The sequence below is a fragment of the Spea bombifrons genome, chromosome 2 (assembly GCF_027358695.1).
Source record: "Spea bombifrons isolate aSpeBom1 chromosome 2, aSpeBom1.2.pri, whole genome shotgun sequence".
NCBI lineage: Eukaryota > Metazoa > Chordata > Amphibia > Anura > Pelobatidae > Spea > Spea bombifrons.
In genome coordinates this window covers 121281770-121303220 of record NC_071088.1, presented here as the reverse complement: position 1 = coordinate 121303220, position 21451 = coordinate 121281770, and the positions used below count along the sequence as shown (strand labels likewise).

Genomic DNA, 21451 nt, shown 5'->3' with positions numbered 1-21451 from the left:
GACTCGCAGAGAGGTAACCAATCTAAAACCGAACTAGCTACAATTATTTAATTAAAGTTTGGGATCGTGGTGGAGGTGTTAGATAATAATAAATTGGATATTTGAGGGTAGAAAAATAATGATTTTTCATAGAATTCACAAACCGATGCTCTGTGTCACCACAGATCATAAAGATGGCGGAGAGAGACCCAGTGACTGGTGGAGCAGTCATACGGTCGCTGTGATTGATCATCACAGAGATGACATGACTGTTCCATCCGCGCTGGCTCTCTAGGGACTGCCTCGGTTGAGACTCAGATCCACAAATCATAAGCAAGCCGGCCGCAGCGCCACGGGGTTTTCTACATGATGTCCCGGAACGTCCAACTGGTAATCCTGCAGCATCCTCTGTGGAGGTACCAGTATATCCATAGGATATGTTGGCCTTTGTCTGCTGTCTATGTAATGGATGATCTATCTATCTATCTATGTGTATATATATATATATACACCCTTAGTCCTTAAGGGGTTAACAAGCATATGGTAAAAATAATAAGAAATCAAAAAGAAAACTCCGGGCTTTTGTGTATAAAACCCCCTGGTTCTGAGGTGGTTAACCCCTTAAGGACCAGGATGTTTTATTTTTTGTACCCTTCGTGACCAAGGCTGTTTTAACACTATTGAGGCATTTCAGCGACACCATTGGACCTTTTAAAACGGGCATTGATGCCCCAGGGAGGGGCGACACGATGCCGATCTCATCATTGACATCGAGGCATTATAGCAACACTGTTTAAGCAAAGAAAGCGATCCTACATTGCTTTCTAAGATAGTGTAATGCCCTGACGTCCCTGGGACATTGTTGGTCGTTAAGGGGTCAGTTTTCAGAGGACATATTGTATCCACTATTTTAGGGGGTTGTTCTAGAGGGTGCATTAGCCACCCCGGCTCTGGCCATTTTTTCGAGGACATGAATAGGAAACCGGATACAGCCATATTATGGATTGTTTAGGTTAAGCTGATACCTTTAATTGGACCAGCTGTTGAGATGTAAGATGTCTCTTTGTGAGATGTTTATATCTGTCTCGCGTGTTGCTGAAAAGCTTATGCCCAGCAGTAAGCAGGATACATAACGGATTCCCTTCTGCGTGGTTATATGTCACACATGCTGCAGGGCAGCACTTTACATGTGATAATCCTCATCCTGGGTAGAATACTAATATCACCCTATCATGGGTTTGATCACTTAAATGCATATGATAGCTGAACCCCCCCGGTGCACATGATATCCATACAGTCAGTGCCAGTGCTGACCCAATGGGAGCAGTCTCCTACCGCTGATCTTTCAAGCAGCCAATCATTGGCACGGATCATCAGACCACAAAGGAGAAGGGCATCTGCTGCAGCTATTATATCAGGTGACCGATTTCCCCCCATTTTCAGAGGGGGTGTCCTGGACTTTAGACTGTCCGTTAAACTAACAGGCTACCACACTTCATTTGGGTTTGCTTTGCTAATGAACCAAAGTGGAAACATCCATGAATTCCAAGTCTTGTCACAAAGTATAATTTTCAGGGTTTAAACAAAAGTAGCAATATTTTCTCACAATGTGACATGTTTGGCTTTTTTTGTACATAGATACAGTTTGTATTCTTTTAAAAATTAAACACGTAAATAGCTGCTAGATAAAAAAAAACGCCTTTGGTATTTTCAAATCGCCGCCCGTTACTGAGGCGCGGTAGAATTTCAAACCGCTTTAATCCCATTACACGTTAATTGTGAAATAAAGACGCTCGTTATTCCAGAAAGCCCCGCCCCCTCCAGCTGACTGCATACATCTGCTAAGAGACGTTAGGTGGCCACGTGACATCCAATTTCAAATGATTCGGTCGCAAACAATAACACGCGTCCTCGGATAGTTTCCTCATCACCTGACCAATCGCTGCCGAGCAAACCACTGAGCTGCATGGTGATTGCTGAGTCTTTCAGCCGCTGTCCAATCAAACGAGTCGTGCAAGAGGAACGAGGGGCTAGGCTACAGCGCGACATTCAAATCTGGGGAAACTAGAGGATACCGTGCGGGAAGAGCGGACATGGCGACTGTGGTGCAGCCGCTGACAGCCAGCATGAGACTGCAGCCTCAATACAAAGGTGAGCTGCTGGCGGCCTATTTTACTTTGTAGCAGCTGGGCTAGCACTCGCCACTTGCTTTATTAACCGTTTACGGTTATCCACCGTACGCCGCCAGAATTCACTATAGCGCGGTGTGCCGTCCCCATACTAATACGCTATATTATATCTCTAGGGTGTCCGCAACACTGTTTATGCTATCTATCTACAGGGCTGGACGTTTCTAATATCCCCTGTTATGTAATATATATCAGATGCTTGCTGGGAGTTTCTTGCTATCATATAGGGGCATCCTGTGTCTCCTCACCCTTTGCTGGAACCTTCTCCCAGCCCGTAGCTACCTCCAGCCATGCAGAAAGTAGATAATTTACTACATCGGTGTTTTGTACCCTCCAAACCCTCTCATCTGCTCAGTACTTAGTTTAATGCCTTAAATTGCATTACACTTCTGTGTAAACCCTTTAATCAATGTAAGTGGCTTTAAATGATGAAACTGTTGAACCGACAGTCACCTTAAATCTGTCAAGTAACTTATTTCTAAATTATGAGTTTCTTATTAATCAAAAGAACAGTGTTGTCCAGCTTTCTGATGTGGTGGGATTCATAACGTATAGATATTATAAGTATGCGTTGGCGTCCATTGTACGTGCTAACTGTAGAGTAACACACACTTCATGCGCTCCGTTTGTGAGTCAGGTGCTGAGCTTGTGGCTGGTAAGTTAAGCACTGGGCTATCCCAAACTAGCAGGTCCGGCTTCCAGATCTGAGTTAGGAGGTTGGTAGTTCTGAAATTTGTCAAGTGCGTGTAAAATGTGCAAAAGTATTCTCCCTACCGGTGTGACAAGGAATCATTAAAAAAAAATCCCATGGCTCAGAATATATCTTAAGGTGTGTTGTGTTGGCTACATGTCTGTTCGTGTTGGCTACATGTCTGTTCGTGTTGGCTACATGTCTGTTCGTGTTGGCTACATGGTAGCAAACGGTAAAGCCAAGTCTCACAGTGACGGGCAGAATAACTCCTCGCCGATTGCTCGGGTGTAAATGTGGAGCGCCTTCCTCCCCCAGCAGATCAGCCGATGAAAATGAGTCGTTATGTAGAGAAGCGGGCGTTTAATGCGTTTTGCGCTGTGGAAAAAGGCGTTGAGCGTCCTCCTCTCTATAACAAGTCTGTCTGTCCATACCGTCTGCTGGATTTATTGTTTGGTGTTCGTTTTCATTCACTACACAGCAGAAACACGCTGACTGCATCTCTTTGGTACGTGTTACTTTACAGTTTACTGAATTTTTTCTTTTGTTTTTTTTTTTTAGAACAACGAAGAAAAAAAGTAGAGGAATATTTATCCAAAAAAATGTCTACTTCGAAACCTACTCAGCAGATCCTGAAACCTGAAGTTAGGTTAGTAAAGTATGAAAGAGCTTAAGATACCTGGGGGGGGGATACATTGTGATCAGTAAAGGAAATGTTACCAGCAGTTTTAGTCTCCTATTAGAGAATAACGTGTGTGTGTGTGTGTAACACTCCGGGGGCCACTGCCATTAAAATTGAGGCTATCAACCAGCTTTATTGCTGTGGATGACTTAATGAAGAGAAAATGGTGGGGGGTATATTTTGGGGGGTTTTACTTTGAGAGAAATAAAAAAAAAAATATATATATATACATACATACATACATACATACATACAACTTTGGGCTTTTAAGATGTCATAATTTTCTAAAGTTTTTTTGTTGGGTTACTCTGCTGAATTTTTCTTTCGCTTATTCCGAAGGTCACCTTTAATACAGAGAGATAATCAGACTCATGGAAGGAGAACAGAAATTGTTAAACCCACTGTGCAAAAATTTGTAAGTAATATCTTATGGTAGGAATCCTTTGACCTCCTATGTTTGTTGCGCTGTAACACATTTCCATAAATAGTCCTCCCAAATATCTGCCAATAATAGAAGATGAGATTATTTGATTTAGCTGGAACGTTCTAGGTCTTCAGAATGTGTTCCTCCCGCAGAACCAGTTCAATAGCAGAATACATAAACTACAATTCTACATTTTACGCTGCAGTTTGGAGTGTACAGTAAATTGGGGAAATCCAAATACTCCTGTCAATTATGTAATTGATGGATTTTCTAGGTAACTTAATTTGTACAGTTGAGCACTAAGATTTAATGGGTAAAATCACTGCTTTAGTTAAAAAGGTAGTAAATATATGGAATAGATTCTCTGTGGCAGAATTAGAGGATTAAAAGAATGCTCGGGATATGCATACATTTATTTAGAATAACTATTTAATAATGCATCTATTGGGTCAAAGGGGATTGATTAAATAGCTGTCAAGCTGCGTCCATGGGCTAACTGACTTTTTTTTTTTTTTTTAATTACAGGTTAATAAAGAAAACCTTGAGACGCGCTCTTTTGCTGATGCAAAAAATGATTCTGAAAAAGACACACATCATTCAAATTCAGCTGCCTTGGCAAAGAAAAATGAAAGCCAGACTTTAACTTTTAGCCAATCTTTCTTAAAAACCAAAAGTCTAAAAGAAAAACAGCTTAAGGATGTAAAGTTAAAAGTGGAGACAGTGAAAGGCGTCCCAGAGAAGCCGGTTAAGCCGGCACTCGGGATCTATCGCGGAAAAATCATTCAATCCAAGATTAACTCCTTTAGGGCGACTTCTGTAAGTACAGACAGCAAAACTCCAGCAGTGACGGCACAGACAACTGCAGCGACCAAATTAAAAACATCCACCATTACTGTAAAACAAATGCCGAAGCCAGCTCCTGCCGCCACTGAGCAAAGAAAGACTGCGGCAAAGATTGGGCCTCAAATCAGACCTTCAACTAGTGTTGGCATCACAAACAAGAAGGACACAGCGACTGCTAACAGACCCGCAAGTTCCTTCATGGAGAGAAAGTCAATGGGCAAGACGCTGTCACAGAGACCAGTTCCTGATAAGGCTCCAAAGACTGTAACTTTAGGCAAACAACCTGAGGACTTAAAAAAGGGGAAAATCCAAGTGGGTCTGGTGAAGCCCATGCTCCGACCTCAGCAAGACAAGTCCGCTCAACCTGTGGCTGCTGGAAATAAATACAAGAGGCCTACAGAATCTGTAGAGGAAAGGAAGTATGTAACCTGTGCATGTTTCCATATGTTCTGGGCAGGGCTGGTCTTGGCATCAGGTGGTTACATGCATTTGCATTGGGGGCCAAATAAAAACTTCAAAGTGACAGTTCAGCTATTGTATGCCTCAAAGTGCATAATACAGCTGTAGTGTTAGATGGGAAAATGGGGAGGAGGTTTGCATTGCTATATCTCATACTGAGCTGGCCTTCAGTAATGCATAGCTAACTCCCCCAGTGCGTGTTTTAGACATGCATCATGGCTTCTCTAAATTCTGTGACGAAAAAGTCTGTAGTAGTAATTAATAGTATTCCCCTCCATGTGCAATTTTTGTTTTATTGTTATGGCTGCAGACATTGTACCTTCAAATTTTTCAGTTTGTATAATTATTTAGGCTTCATTTTGTGCATCGTAATAGTAATAGTAATTTTCTTTAGTTAATTCCACAAATGTGTTAAGTGGCATTAATATACATTAGGCTGTAGGATGTGCATCTTACGCATGTTTATGTGTTATGTTCAGGGCCCGCTTGGCGGAGTGGAGAGCGGCAAAGGGAAAGGTGATGAAAAGGCCTCCCGTAGCAGTAGTGATCTCTACTGCAAACAAAGTAGGGAAAGAAGAACCAGATGTTAAAAGTGAACCTGATCCCCCGAAAGAGAACCCAGAAACTCGCCAATTCTTCTGGGCCGCCATGGCAGAAGAAGATGAGCAGGAGGTGTTCACACAGAAGGTCACACAGATATTTGGAGACTGCCTAAAGTTAATTGATGAGGTATCTGATCATTGATATTCAAAACTGCATATGTGTCCTATAGATTATTTCTTCTGCTTCTATTCAATTATTATTGTAATTCTTTAGCACTATGGATTTCTTCTTAGCTTTGTTGCTGTTTTTTCTGTGAAATGTATATAACTTTTAACTTGTATTGCTGTGAAAGATAAGCCTTACTTGGGGTGTTCTGCGAAAGATGTTTAATCGTTATCACTGTGGAACTTCAAACCGCTGGGATAGTGAATAACACCAACTAACATGATGTGAATGACAATTGTGGTCTTTTCGAGCATGTAACGATATTCTACTTCACCTCTTCTTTCTTAAATCTTACCAAAGGGCATCCCAAAGGATGATGTTCTTGCCATATTGGAGAAACATATCGAGAGTATTCCAGAAGCCAAAAAGTTTTCCAAATTCTGGGTCTGTCTTGCGCACCTGGAGAAACGTGAGGGGCAACTAGAAAAAGTTATTGCAATTTGTGAGGAAGCTGCAGCAGCTGGAGCACAGGTCAGTGGGGGCAGTGATTTCCCATCACACATTTTGTTCTTTTACTATAAGGATCAATTGGAAAGCGTTTAATAAATATACCGTATTGGCTCGATTAAAGGCCGCACCCTTAAAGAAAGATTATATTTAAAGAAAAAATACACAGTGGAATGGTAAAACAGTATTTTATCTAATGAACAGGAATACATGTTTTTCAACATTTTTGGTATCTATTATTATGCAGTTTGTCAGCATATGTTATGTACAAACGGAAAACCAATAGCCTGTTTTTAAGGTCCCCCCTTAATTCATAATGCACCTTGCTCGATGGTGTCTAGCGCATCGTGCAAACGTTCACTGGCTGCAGCAATGCGCACAGACAACCTCCGCTGCCAGCACTTCTGCCGGGGCTTCTATGGTGGAGCACCGGAAGGTTATGTTACCCGCAGCAGGGCTAAAAGAAAAAGGAAAAAACACCCGCCCAGCGCCCGGAACTGCATGTCCCCGGCATTGGGCGTTATGAATTGCGCATCCCTGCTGTAAACCCCCGGTTATCGTCTTTAAACTGTGTGTGTGGGGAGGGGGGAACGACCTATATTCGGGCAAACACAGTATTTAAACAAAATATACAATTAAACTACGACAGTAAATCGGGTGTGTCTAGCCTAATCTACAAATAGCCATTTTGCACCTGATCTTTGGTCCAGTTATTTCTCTCACATGGCACGGCATGGCACTGTTTTTAACGCTCGTCTTTCTCTCTTTGCACAGCCCTTGGATGAGCTGCGGAGTATTCTTGCAGATGCTTTGGAAAATCTGAAGGCTGTTTCATCTGATTCTAGTACGTTATTTTGCATTCTGTACAACAAGTTTCCCCCAGATCAGGCTTTATATGAGGAATTTATACATATGAAGCACACTGGGTGGATTGCTGTGACAGCTTTTGCCTTTTTGCTGTGCGGAGGATAAGACATTAGACAGTACTATGCAAATGTGCGCCCACGTGATGTCTTTGAATATAAAGTCCCATCGGTTTGGTCTATAGATGCAGTAGGACTTTGCCTCCTTAATCAGGCCGTGGCCGCACATTAATATTCTACCCTAGGCTAGTGTTATATGATGTTTCTTACATTATTGGTGAGCCTTTCGGCCTATAACAAATGTTATTTTGAGGTACCCCATTTTAAACAGTTCTGTTATCAGCTCTTTTTACTTAAAAAGGACTGCTAGAACTACGCTGATGTTTTTTTATATGTATAATTCAAGGGGAAGAAGTCAAGCATGAAGCCCAGCATAATGCAGAAGTCACAAAATTGGAGGACAATGAGGTTAAATCAGAGCCTGTTGACGAGGAAGGAGATGCTGTTAAGGGAAAGAGGAGCAGGAGGAGGAAAACAGGGAAAAAAGTTACAATATCAGAAGAAACCCAGACTATAGAGGACGAGGAAAAGCCTGTTGCTGAGCTCCTGACACCAGAAAACCGAGATGATGCAACCGTGATAAGATTCAATGTGCGATCGACCCCAAACTTACAGAAGTAAGTGCTTAGATTTATTTATGATTAAGTTACATACAGAAAATAGGACGCTGCTACTGTTGGTAAAAAGTAGCAACAACAGCTTACCGTGAATATCAATGTGCCATCAGGCCCCCGTTTCACTTTCATGGCTGGCAATGGATATTTTAATGTAAGTTGGTCAGGCTCTCCTTCGCTTATTCTAATTTTAAGGACTCACTTAGAACCATACAAGCAAGTCCTCCTCCACCAGCAGTCCCTGCCACCTGTTAGTTTTCCCATTTAAGATCCTAATAGATTTTAAGCTTCCAAGAGCGTGGCAAATACATGTATTCATGTCCTTTTGTATATTGTCGGTTTGGTGGCTATCGGATTCTATTGTAATGACGCAATATAAATGCACAATACCCCTCAGCTAGCCGAACTGCCTAAAGTTGCCATGATTTCACTACACAAACGATACAGATGATTCTTCTCAGGAACGTACTGGTGTTAAATGCTGTGCCCTCCTCCTACAGAATGAAGACAAAAATTCATATGAATGAATGTAGTTCTACCTTCACGGATTTTAAGTTCATAACCCCGGTGAGGCGTTCCCAGCGCCTGGAGCTGAAGTCCCATAATCTGCCGGATATGCTGAAAGACCACGACCCTTGTGTTTCTGGAATTGCTCAGCTGGAAGACTTGGACTCGTGTCCTAGTGCATATATTTTCAGGAAAAACCACGCTCTCGATGATGTCACGGTGAAAAACGTTCCAAAATGAGCCTAGATCCAATGCACGGTAGCACGTATACGGTTGCTTGCTTGCTGCTGCCAATAACATTTGTTACTGTTTGCAGGAATCCTATTGCTCTGCAGGGCTCTATGTATACGAAATGGCAATGGCCAATACTTTATAAAATTTCTTTTGTTTTTATAAAAAAAAAAGCATCCCTTTGAGAACATGCGCAGAGAGCAGCTGCCCAGTGCTCTTCCCTCATACTTGGGGGGGGGGGGAGATTCAGGGTTTGGTGATGGAATATTAAATGTTAAGAGGGTTGCCATTTCTAGACAAAAGCCAGTGTACAGTAATGTTAGGAGGCGGTGGCACTTAATGGGGGATTTACAGGTAAACACTATATATTTCCTTTGATTCTTTAAAAAAATTCAGGTTTGCATATTTACATATCCATACTTCTAAGAGCGACATGTCGTGAGAACTGCACATGCTAAAATATGTTCATTTTATCAATGTAAATAAATGCTTATTTGCTTTTGTGTAATTTTGTGAGTCTTTGTAACTTTTACTTGTTATTAAGGTTATTAACGTTAATTTTCATGATACATTGAAATGAATAACCCAAAACTCATCAGTCTTGGTAGTGACTGAATAGGAAGAGATTTATAAATCCACAGCCCTGGGCTGTCATGATTTTGTGCTGATGGGTAGCCTCACACGATTCACAAGATGCTTTAGTGACAAATGAGTAGAAGGGGATAATCAAAGAGTTAATTCTGGCCGATCAATGCCAAATAGCAAGTGCATACTGTCGGATGTAGCTACCTTCCTAGTAGATTGATTCTCAGTAAAACCGATTAATAGCTCAGTTGGATTCTAAATCCGCCGTCCCGATTTCGTTCCCCGGTGTCTGTGACAACGGAGAATGCACGCTGCGCATGCCCAGAATTGTATATAAACACAGTGCCGTTATCAGTTTGAGCTACACTAAATCCCGTACCCCGGCCTCTCAACTCACCAAGGTATGCAAAACACCCTAGAGTAAAAGGAACATGAGAACTGCTTTTCAATAAGTCCTAAACCTGAATAAGGAAGGAGCTATAGTTGCAGCTCGAATGCGCAGCTTTCTAGGACCCAGGGGAAGAGAGTTCCGAATGCGGAAGTGACAGCAGTGATTGTGTATAAGCAGCACACAGCACACACTCTGTATTACCTCCGCTGCACTGGCTACACTTCATCTAACTAACAATAAGGGAAGCTGGGTGGCCAGGGGCTACTGCGACCTGACCAGGTAAGGGGGCTTTAAAACGAGATTACTTTTAAGGGCCAGGCGCTTTTTAACCCTTTATAGCGATCTGTAGCATTTTGAACATCAGATGCTTCTGGGTCTAAACAAAAAAAAAAAATTCTGAAACACTGGAGACTACAGATAAGAGGAATTGACAAGATTTTACCATATGTACTTATATGCATTCGATTTCATGTATGGCTTGATTTGGTCATGTATGTAAACATCCATTGACCTGGCAAGGCATGCCCAGTCTTGTAAGGTTCAGCTCACATCTATACATTGTGCCAAATGAATCAAATGCTGCATTTACGTCAGATATTAATGTGCTGAAGGATGACGTCAACATAATATGACAGATCTGCATTATTGCTAAAGACACACTAACTCCTTCCATAAAATATATAAAACCTATAATGCACAGAATTACATGTATGTAAATGACAGCGATATGACATGATCGTGTAAGCGTGTGCATAAGTGTGTAATGTGCTGCATAATGAGTGAAAACTCTTATCTATTTAAGAAAACTGTTATATGAAACTTTTGTAATAAAATATCCTGTGATTGATGCATCGAGTGCTGATCTGCTGGTTCTATTGAAATAAATCCTACATGCAGGCTGTACGTTCTGATTCTATGTTAGTGGTAGTATTGTGAAGCCCTGATTGTCCTGTACTGCGCATGGACTGGGCACAATGCACATTCTGGACTGGGATCTGTTACTTTTGTCATGAAACGAGAATGAAGTCACTCCGTGTGTCTGTTTTCTGTCCAGCTCCAATGGAACGCTTCTGTATTGTGAAAGTCATTGGAGAGGGATCATTCGGCAGGGCGCTTTTAGTTTGTCATGAAAATACCAATCAGAAATATGTGATGAAAGAAATAAGACTGCCAAAGGTAAGCCAATATAAAAAGTAGTTTGGAAATATTATTTATTGTTATATATAGCGCCATCATACTCCGCAGCGCTGTACAATGAGATAAAAACCAAAGTATACGCATATTATATTATTCTTACATTTCACTTATAGAAAGCGTTCATGATCCTGTAGTGATATTATAAATAGGAGAGAATACATGTTTAACCCTTTTAGTACCCAGTACCATACCTTTTATGCCCTTTTTTTTTTTTACCATATGTGAGCTTAATTAAGATTTCCCCTTTTAAGTGTTTGTACCCACACTAATTATACATCCTTTTAAGGGCTTTTATCTTAAACCATGGAAACATGCAAAAAACAAACAAATAAATAAATAATTGTTAGTCCTAGTATGTAAAAAAAAAACTATACTAAAATAAAAAAAAATGGTTAGAATTTCTAATACCCAGTAGGTGCACCTGATGAAACATGACCCAATTTATGTTCTGCAACATTCCCTGATTGCAGACATACCCCACACACCTATTTTTAATGTTCTACAGGACCACATCCATCCCCTACAACAAAATTTGTCCCTCCACAAGAACAAAGGTGGACAACATTGATTTGGCCCATCTAGTCTGCCATTTCTTTTCGGATGTAAAGATTTTAAACCTTAATTGGTGATTGGTCTCATCTTGATTAACAATAGTCATATGCCTGTTCTATGCATACTTAAATTCCCTCACTGCATTAGCCCCTACCACTTCTGCTGGTTGGCTGTTCCATTTATCTACCACTCTCTCAGTAGGAAATAATATATTGAACTGAATCGATTTTAGGATTTTGAAAGAAATTAGTCAACAATGATTATGGGGACGATCAAAGCTTTATTAAATAAAAAACATTGTATGAATGGGGCAGGGGGAAAGAGAAAAAGCCACCTCTGGACTCACGAAGAGTCAGTCTTCAGCACGCAGGAGAGGAAAACCCCCTATTTTTTCAGGAGGAAACCTCTGGGGAACCATGGCTTGAAGAACTACCCTTCCCTCTGGGCATTAAGAGGTTAACTCTGACTACATTAAAACATAAAATTAAAAAACCCAGAAAACAGCAAACAGAAGTTAGGGATTGGGTTCATTGATTTAAAAAAAAATAAAGATCCACTCTCCATGGAAAAATAAAGATCCACTCTGTAAACTCCATGGAGTTTACAGATCACTTTCCTGGTATCCTGACACTCTGCAAATCTCTTTGCCGGGTAGCCGACACTCTGCAGTTCGCTTTGCCAGGACGTCAGCTGTCTTGGGATGGTCCTTCAAAATGGCACTCAGTGTGTGGAGAAACAGTGTGATAAATGTAGCATCCATTGTGATATCACAATGATAGCTGGCAGGAGAGGTTCCATCCATCCCACAGCTTGTTTAACCCTTTCACTGCCAGAGCAGTCTGCTGCCCACAGCTTTATTTAAATAAAAAATGCGAGCAACACAATATGTCTTGCTGAGTATTGTTTTCCTTTTAATTTGTGGCTGTGCAGTGTTTCAGATATGAGAGGAGAAAATGCACCTGAAAGGTCAGGAAGGAGTTGTTTTGCTATTTACATAGAGACTCCATATAGCCTAACGTCTCTTTCCTACAATTTGTTCCTTTTTCCATCCCTTCCTTAGCTTCATCACTTTATACACTGAAGTCTATTGAATTGGGAATTATATGCATAGCTGGGAACTCTCAGGGTTTGAGTCTCGGGTTTTTTTGCCCCGGTCTCAGGGTGAAGGGGCAGATTCTCACGGTCACTCCATTTGACACTGACTCCTTTTTATTCTATACTGCCAGGACCATAACTCAGACTGTTTTGGTTGATATCCCTGCTTGAATGCAAGTGGCTTAATTAAGTGGATCTTTAAATAATGACAAGTCAAGATTTCTATGAGGACTGGTATTAGTAACACATTTGCCGAGTCCCTACATAGAATCTTCACAATGGACACTTAAAGGATAAATGTTTCCAAAATCTCAGGTTTAGAAAGTTCTCAGGTACGCACATGTGTCAAATCAACGAAGCTTTCCAATCAGGGATGGACTAGTGATCACAAAGCGGTGCTGGCACTTTAAGGCCAGTGGGCATCTGATGATATGGGCAAAGCCAACAGGATATGCCCGGCCTCATGCTACGTTTCTATGCTCACTTAATCTCACTTGCCCCCCCCTCGAGTAACTAATACACACACACACTCTAATAACAACTTAACTCATATCACAAATCCCATTCATACACAACATCTAACTCCCTCACATCTGTTACATATCACTCCCACTACACATGACCCCCATCACGCCTATCACACATCACTCCCATCATGCTGATCATACATCACTCCCATCCCATAACTCAATCCTATCACACCTATCACATCTCAGAACTCACTCCCATCACACATCAATTCCAACTGACATCCTTAACATGCCCTTCTTAACAGCTTCCCACAACGCTCCTGCCTCCATGTGCGAGCCATTTCATTTGAGACCTGCCCTGTTTACAGAATTTGTGACTAGCCCAGAGGGCAGTTTCCCCTTGCCCCCCCAGGCCAGTCTGCCCCTACTGACCCATATCATATGTTGTGTCAGCTGATCATGTGTTTGGAATTCCTGTTTTTCCAATTGATTTATAAGTAACTCTGTTTCCAGACTTCCACTGGCGTTCAAGAGTCTAGGCAAGAAGTCATTCTGTTGGCTAAAATGAAACACCCAAATATTGTTAAATTTGTGGAATCATTTGAAGGTACGTATACAGATCTTATCGCCTTCAAGATAAATTGTCATTGGTTTAAAAATAATACACTTTAAAGGTGCTGCTCTCTTTTCATGTGACTTGCTAAGGTTTTAAATTCTGGCATTATTCTTCTTTCCCATACTGGTTTTCCCCATTTGGGTACTGGTGGCAAAACCCAATCCTCCAAAACTGATACTTTTTTTTGGAAGGAATAGGGAATATTTTTATGAGACGTTTTCGTCTCTGTCTCTACTTAACAGAAATTATATCTACCGGCTTGCCTTAAGGTATACAAACTAACGTCTACGTAAAGGGAACTCCCACCAATTTTTAAATACTAACATCAGATTGAAAATAAGTTTTCATAAATATTGTGCAGTTTTCTTTTTAAATATTCCTAGTTTTTGGAAAATATAATGTTTTTAGAAAGCTGTTATGTTAGGCCAATCTACTAGACAAACATCCTGACTAATTATCATACGGCCTCATGGTAAATGATGCAGCGACATAGTCTCGATCAGGCCTAGACTGGCTATCTGGCACATTGGGCAAATGCGATTGTGTGTGGCCAGCAGCTGGATATGCCTGGCCACAGGCTACTTAAGCATAAAAATGTAGCGTGTGGCTGCGCATATGGAGACTTCGACCGTGCCTACATCATCAGATGGCCGCTGGTAAAGTGCCAGGTCCACCCCATCCTGGCCAGTCTCAATCGCCCAGCTGGACACTCTGACTATGGACTTCATTAGCATTGCCATAAAGAACCAGCTCAGTGTGGTGTTCGAGCAACAGTAACAATGGCAGCCTCCTGGTCTGCAGATAAAGGAGGTTTATTGTACACCAACAAGATCTTCAGCGCACGATTGATTTTTGAAGGCTCATTTTAATGTTCTTGGATTAAAGCATTGTGTAAGATATTATAGGGATGCATTTCTTGTTTTAATGCCCAAAAACACAACTGTATTTATTCCTGCAAAGTGAATAAATCACATTATTGTATCTGCTGACAGCGGAAGGACACTTGTACATAGTGATGGAATACTGTGATGGTGGGGACTTGTTGGAGGCTATAAAGCGGCAGAGAGGAAAACTTCTTCCTGAGAAAACAGTGAGTGTTTGTCATCACCATTATTTGACCCAGTATATATTTTACGTGTACAGTTTACATTTTGTTTTGTTAATTAAACATTGACTGCAGAAGGCAAGTTGACTCTACCAGATACAGCATGACATCTTTCATATTGGTGGGAACTGTTCCTATAATGTAATAATGCTCAAGAATGTGTCGGTATATTAAAACTGATTCTAAAATCGTGATCCGTTTACCAGGCAATAATATTTTATGCCCCAAGGAGAAATTATAAACAGCCTTTGATGTGGATTAAGAATCAGCCAACCAAAAGGATGTAAAGAAACACCCGACTCCATCTCTCATTTGCTGTCAGGTTTTAAATATTGGATTTATTTTTTTATTTTCAGGTTCTCCATTGGTTTGTGCAAATGTGCCTCGCTGTGCAACATATTCACGAGAAGAGAGTATTGCACAGAGATATCAAGTCAAAGGTAAGATATACCCAACCACGTATATATCATATAGAATCAGACCATCAGATCCACGGTGGGCACGTACCCATTGAGACTCCCACTTACCATAAGTGCCACTCATGGGACAATCCAATGCTTTGGATCGACAGCTGCAAAATATTATTTGGCAAATAATTTTTGGATTCATCTCTAGAATGGAGTATTAAAAGCAAATTACCAGGAGTAGACTCGCGTATTAGTATTGTTAATTTCTAGCAACGCTCTGTCATCATCTATGATTTTGTGTTTTTTGTGTTTACACAGAATATTTTTCTTACACAAAAAGGAACAATAAAATTGGGGGACTTTGGATCTGCTCGACTTCTTACCAGGTATTCACAGTATTATACAATGAGGATAATGTAGACGTTGTTGGGATGTCATCCAAGCCGAACTGCTAGAACTTATCCTTTATGGACGAGTTCCATGCTCTACAGCGCAGAACGTAGATGGGCATTCAGAACAGCTTAGGTTTCTAACTTGCCTTGTGTCTGCTTTTACAGTCCGACGGCATACGCGTGCACATATGTCGGGACCCCCTACTACGTACCTCCAGAAATCTGGGAAAATATGCCATATAATAACAAAAGGTAAGTCGGCATAGACTCCAATCCAGAGGCTGCGAGCAAATGCATTAATATTACATCAGTTTGTTATACGATTTAAATACATTTCTGCATTTCCCCTTATTTTTATTCTGCTTAAATTTCAATTTAAGGTGAGTCGCTCATGAACATTCTCTTTATGCATTGAATTATGCATTATACAGGGTCACCTCAGCCGTTCACACTGTAGAAACCTGTTGGTGTTGGCCATTGATAATGAATAGCGAAGTAAGAGAGTTCAAACCACAACTCTCCTCCAAACCTTTAGTGAATAATCCCCATTGTTGCACATTTGATGTGGAAAACAGCTGATCAGGAAAAGAAAATAAGGAAAGCTGGATTTTATGCATAAAATAACAGACCTAGGAATAAGGTCCAATCTGGTGTTTTTTAAGTGTGAGTATAAAACGCTTTTTTCCTCTGTTTTAGTGATATTTGGTCGCTGGGATGTGTGCTGTATGAGATTTGCACCCTGAAGCACCCAGTAAGTGAAGCTCCTCACAGCACTGAAGTCGCTTACAATGTTTTTTTGATCAGAAAGGTTACGCGGTAAATGGATGCAACGTCTATAAATGATAAATCTGAAATGATGCTCAGTACTTGTGCCCCTCGCTCAGCACATTACTGAAAAACCAAAGGTATTCTCTACAATACACTAAATCCCAAGCACAAGAAAAGACATCTGTATCAATCCCAACTATGAGCAAGATCCACAAATAACTCAATGAACCGGTTAAAGCAGCGTGACAATATGATAACGACTCGTGTGAGACAAACATAGGGTTACGCCTGCCTTTTCATTTATTACTACCTTTATTTTTCTACTTTTTCTAAGTTTCAGGCATCCAGTTGGAAAAATCTAATTCTTAAAATCTGCCAAGGATCCTATAACCCGCTACCCTCTCAGTATTCCTACGAACTGCGAAACCTTATCCGGCAGATGTTTCGGAGAGACCCTCGGCATCGCCCTTCAGCTAAGACCATTCTCACCAGCAGATCCCTGCTAAAGCTGGTCAGAGCAAGTGAATCGACAGAGGTAAAATATGGTATATACCGTATTGGCTCGATTCTAGGCCGCACCCTTGAAGTTTGGTGCTATTTTAAAGATACATTTTTTAAAGAAAAAATACACGAGTGGAATGATAAAACAGTATTTTATCTAATAAATAGGAATACATGTATTTTTTTTGGTATCTATTATGTAGTTAGTCATAGATGTGCCCCTCTGCCCCCCTGATATGCCATTCTGACCCCCAGATATGCAAGTCTGACCCCCAGATATGCCACTCTGCTCCCCTGATATGCTTTATGCCCCAGATATGCCACTCGGCCCCCCCCCAGACCTACCAATGCATCCCGAGACTCCTTGGTGTCTAGCGGGGGCCGACGCTGAACGTCTGCACTATGCACGTAGACAACCTCTGCAACTGCTCGCCACTTCTGCTGGGGCAGATAAGATAAATAATACTCCAATAAGTATACTTTAATATTATGTTACTGTTTTCCAAAATACACAATTTGTAAAAAAAAAATATGTAATAGAATATTTGTGGATCAGGATAACTGAGCTAATGCTTTGTGGTAATAGAATGCCTGGTTCTTCATCCCCCAGTAGGACCATCTGAACAGTGGATAGTGTTAGGATATCGTGGTCATCTGTGGCCATACTATTGTATTATCGTATGCCTTTATCTGCCTTATTATGATAGTTTAATGCAGTGTTTACAAATGTTTAACTTGCCAACAAATAAGGTGCCTACAAGTAGTGATTACAACCCCAAAGATACGTAGGGTGTGAGTACGGTATCTCACCTGTAGGAAAAGCCATGGAAAGTATTAATTGAAGTACAGAATTTTCAATTGTTGTCTATTCTTTAAAGCATGCCGATGATCACAGACATCGCGACGATCTACCTGGAGACCATCAAATGAGCGAAAAGCCGCTGCAGCAGGAAAATCGTTCTGAGCTTGAAAATGGTAATACAGAATTTTATTTGATGTATTATTTCCCAACAGGTAAGCCACAAATACCTTTTAAAGGTAGCAAGTGGAACCCCTGCTACCTGACATGTAGTGGCATATGGGCTAAGCCTGTATAATAATGATGCCCCCTTGGCAAGTTGATTCTACACTAACAAAGCAACGACTCGGTGAATGTTAGGTCATTTTTGGCCACCTTTGCACACTCCAGGTATTTGCCTGTTGGCTTACAAAAGTGCAAAAAAATCTACAGGCTGTAAACTTTGAGTAAGTTGAACTATTTAATTGGTTTGAGATGGGATTCTGGGCCATGCAACTTCTGCAGTAAAATGTTTTGTTTGAAATATAGCCACAGACCCCAAGCCCCCACAACTAAAAAGGCAGCAGTGGGAAAAGGAGCCTCCAAACGGTGTGCTGTCTATGCTGGAAAAAGCCTCTGTTCTCACATCCAGTGTAGCAGCTGGAAGAAGTACAGGTGAGTGATGGGGAATCGGAAGCCATAACCAAAGTATGTAAACGACTAGACCCTTTGGTTGTCAGGCTTGGCATTCAACAAAAAGCAAGGGAACTACAGCTCATCTGTAACTTTACAAGGTTTTAATCACTAGCTTGGTTTATAGATGGGAGCAGATGTGGGAAGTCCCAAAGGTGGAGGAATCCGTTCGCACTCCTCCTGTCATGAGCTGGGTCAGGCTAGATGTTGTGGTTGAGCAGACACCTAGCCTCCTTCTAACTGGGACAAAGTACCAGAACCCAGATGAAGTCATACATCCAAGGCAAATGTTATAAGGAACCTTGTTTCCAGGCCTTGAACACAATGAAGCAGGCTGGCCAAGCCATTAGTGGCTATAGAAGCATGGAAAATTGAGCAATATGAGGTGGGGATAATTAATTGCTCCTTGCAGACATCTATGTTAGAAGAACATTTTTTTATGGTGAGACCTTGTGATGAGAGGGCCAGCCAGGTAATATCCTGGGATGAATGGCAGTCGCACAATATATTGTAACAGCAAACATGCATTGTGTACCTGTCTTCTCCTGTGTGCAGGTGGCCATGTTATAACATATAGTAAGAATGAGCAGAGAAAGAGGTGGAATAAGGAACCCCCCGAGACACTGTTTAATATCCTGAAGAACGCTGATCTCAGCCTGGCATTTGAAACGTACACCATATGTAGTGAGTATACTGTTAGCAGTCTCTTTATTGCCAACAATTTATTTAAAATTTTGGGGTCTATTCGCTAAAGAGGGAGTTTGCAGGAGAGTTGAACATCCCAACTCCCAGATATTCGTATGCATTATCAAGGGCAACCCTTAGTAATAATAGGAGTCACTGTCATACTCATGCTGGAGTAGATGGCTTAGCCTTCTCGTCCTAGCTGGACATCACAAAAGGAGGGGTAAACAGAAAACAGCAATCATGTTTCATGTCCATGGACACTTAATCATAGCTTATCTTCACTGTGTTTGTACATGACCAACCTCTCAAGCCACTAGTGACAGGACTGGCGTGTAAAACACACTAAAAACATACAAATATTTTCTGCTTTAGAAGCATCAGAAGAGTATCTTAAAGGACCACTTTCCAATGATGACCAAGCCCCCGATGCCACAGATAGTAGAGAGGAAGAGATTCCTGTAGATCCAGAGAGAGTTGAAGCGAGATCTGACGACGATGACACGTGAGTATAGAGAACCAGCGCTTGGGTTTTCATGGATGAGAGCGCCAGATGTTCCCTCATCTGTTCTGCAATTACTGCTGGCCTGCTGTGTTACAGATTCCATGTCCCAGTATGTGCTTTCCAAACATTTCCAAACGTTATGTATGATGAAGATAGCAGATTAGGCGCAGCAGGTCCAGGGGAGAGTGGCAGCAAAAGCCAGTTGCCTTGTCAGTGCCCCTGGTGTACCCCCTACTAAGGGTGCCAGTTGGCTCCCTGTAACTGCCCCACTTAGTCCATGGAGGCAATGCCTGGCCAGCACAGCCTCTATAGAATGAGGTATATCGGCGGGCCACAGAGGTGACACCGCGCATGGAGGTGGGGAGCACTGTAACTGCCCCACTTAGTCCATGGAGGCAATGCCTGGCCAGCACAGCCTCTATAGAATGAGGTATATCGGCGGGCCACAGAGGTGACACCGCGCATGGAGGTGGGGAGCACCTGGGACAGCCAAAGTACGCCAAGAGATGTGGATAGCTATCGGTAGAGATGTTATGATACGTTGGCTGACATATTAGTAGCTCTGCGTGTTTATAACGAAGGCCTTGCCAAGCGACTCACACTTTCCTGTACTGTTTACAGAGACTTTGAGGAAGAAGACGTTGATCCAGATTGGATGTCTGAGCTGAAAAAGATGTCGCTCCAATCAAAAGTCACAACGTGACGATGAACAGACTGACCCCCTCCGTGCCATCTCGGGGGGGGGGGGGCATGCAAATATTCCATTTCAGAGGGGGCCACAAACCAAATGACTGTTATTGTGATATAAAATCCCTGGTGCTATTTCATGTGTTATTAGGTTTACAATATTATGTTTACACAAATTGCGAATTCATCGTTATTTAACTCTTTAACACCCGTTAATTAAAATCTACCAGTTATTTCCATGTCTGCTGGAACTTCTAATTATTGATTCTATTTGACTCTGCTCCTTGGGGATCACGGCCCTACTGTGATCCGGAAAACATAGTCTTGAAAATAACTCAATTCTGTGATGGACAGCACTTAACCCTTTAGTTAACCCAGCAGTCAACTTTAGAACGGACCCAGGACCTGCATTTTGATCTGATGTTTGGGGTACGGTGGTTTTTTTAATTCATTGTAATACACAATAACTTAATAAATCCAAATGAGTTTCCTGATACAGTCACAGACCTTATTCCAGAAAGGATTTATGTTTCTTACGTCTATAAGGAAAATGGACATAGTCTTACTGGTCTAAAGGATGGAAAAGATGGCGTCTAATGAGCGAACACCCATCATACGAACACCCATCATATGGCCATATAATCTTTATCAGTCATGTTGGGTTATATCTAATTCTATATTGATTACCATGGAGTTTAATCAGTGGCACTACATTAACGTTAACCCATTGAGACTCTGTCAAAATTACCAGCAAATTGGGGGGATTCCATCAAATAGTTAATATTTAAAAAAGAAGAGAATTTATGTTCCTCATGTTTGTAGGGAAATGGATACAGCCATACTGGTCCAAAGGAATATGGGGTCTTTGGTGATACCTTTTATCGAGATAACCCTGAAACATATATAGAGTTACAGGAGCCTTCGGGACATCGGAGGTCTCTTCTTCAGGTGGAATCTCTTTCAAAGATCCTGAAAAATCCCCCCAACCCTGAACCGGTGTTTGTAATAAAAGCAGGTTATATTCTGTATTGTGTTAATTTGTTAGATACAGATGTCGATGGGCTGCCCAGAAGTTGGCTTTGATCCTCTTAGACAAGCAGTGATTTACAAATTAAAATAGGGTTCCTTGTAAAGGGTTCTAGAGTCTTCTTAAGACTCGCCAGACACAAAGAAATCTTGCATTGCTTATATTACTTAACGCTTCGGTAGCCAAAAGCAAGAAGAAGCCAAAAGAAGCGCAGAACTGCCAGATTTGTACCCTAACGTAGGGT

At 41.4% G+C, this 21451-nt stretch overlaps 2 protein-coding genes across 4 annotated transcripts; both read left to right on the top strand.

Moving 5' to 3' along the window:
- The first annotated feature begins 1856 nt into the window (after positions 1–1856).
- Positions 1857–8935, top strand: CKAP2 (cytoskeleton associated protein 2). The gene is made up of 9 exons (XM_053456323.1): positions 1857–2130; positions 3418–3505; positions 3878–3953; positions 4488–5224; positions 5744–5993; positions 6333–6503; positions 7254–7323; positions 7749–8019; positions 8517–8935. Exons 1-9 carry the CDS (start codon positions 2073–2075, stop codon positions 8761–8763), a joined length of 1968 nt encoding a protein of 655 aa, XP_053312298.1. The 5' UTR covers positions 1857–2072; the 3' UTR covers positions 8764–8935.
- Positions 8936–9691: 756 nt separating this feature from the next.
- NEK3 (NIMA related kinase 3) lies at positions 9692–20674 on the top strand. Of its 3 annotated transcripts, none has more exons than XM_053457758.1 (14): positions 9692–9740; positions 10785–10906; positions 13558–13651; positions 14653–14750; positions 15122–15205; positions 15491–15558; positions 15730–15816; positions 16261–16315; positions 16667–16867; positions 17712–17808; positions 18161–18286; positions 18860–18988; positions 19364–19493; positions 20115–20674. In XM_053457758.1, the coding sequence occupies exons 2-14, from the start codon at positions 10790–10792 to the stop codon at positions 20194–20196; spliced, it is 1368 nt and encodes a 455-aa protein (XP_053313733.1). In that variant the 5' UTR covers positions 9692–9740; positions 10785–10789; the 3' UTR covers positions 20197–20674. The 3 variants fall into 3 exon arrangements, with proteins under 3 accessions (XP_053313733.1, XP_053313734.1, XP_053313732.1); XM_053457759.1 differs by lacking the exon at positions 9692–9740 and adding an exon at positions 9788–10009 and having other exon boundaries at positions 19367–19493; XM_053457757.1 differs by lacking the exon at positions 9692–9740 and adding an exon at positions 9788–10009.
- The last annotated feature ends 777 nt before the right edge of the window (positions 20675–21451 follow it).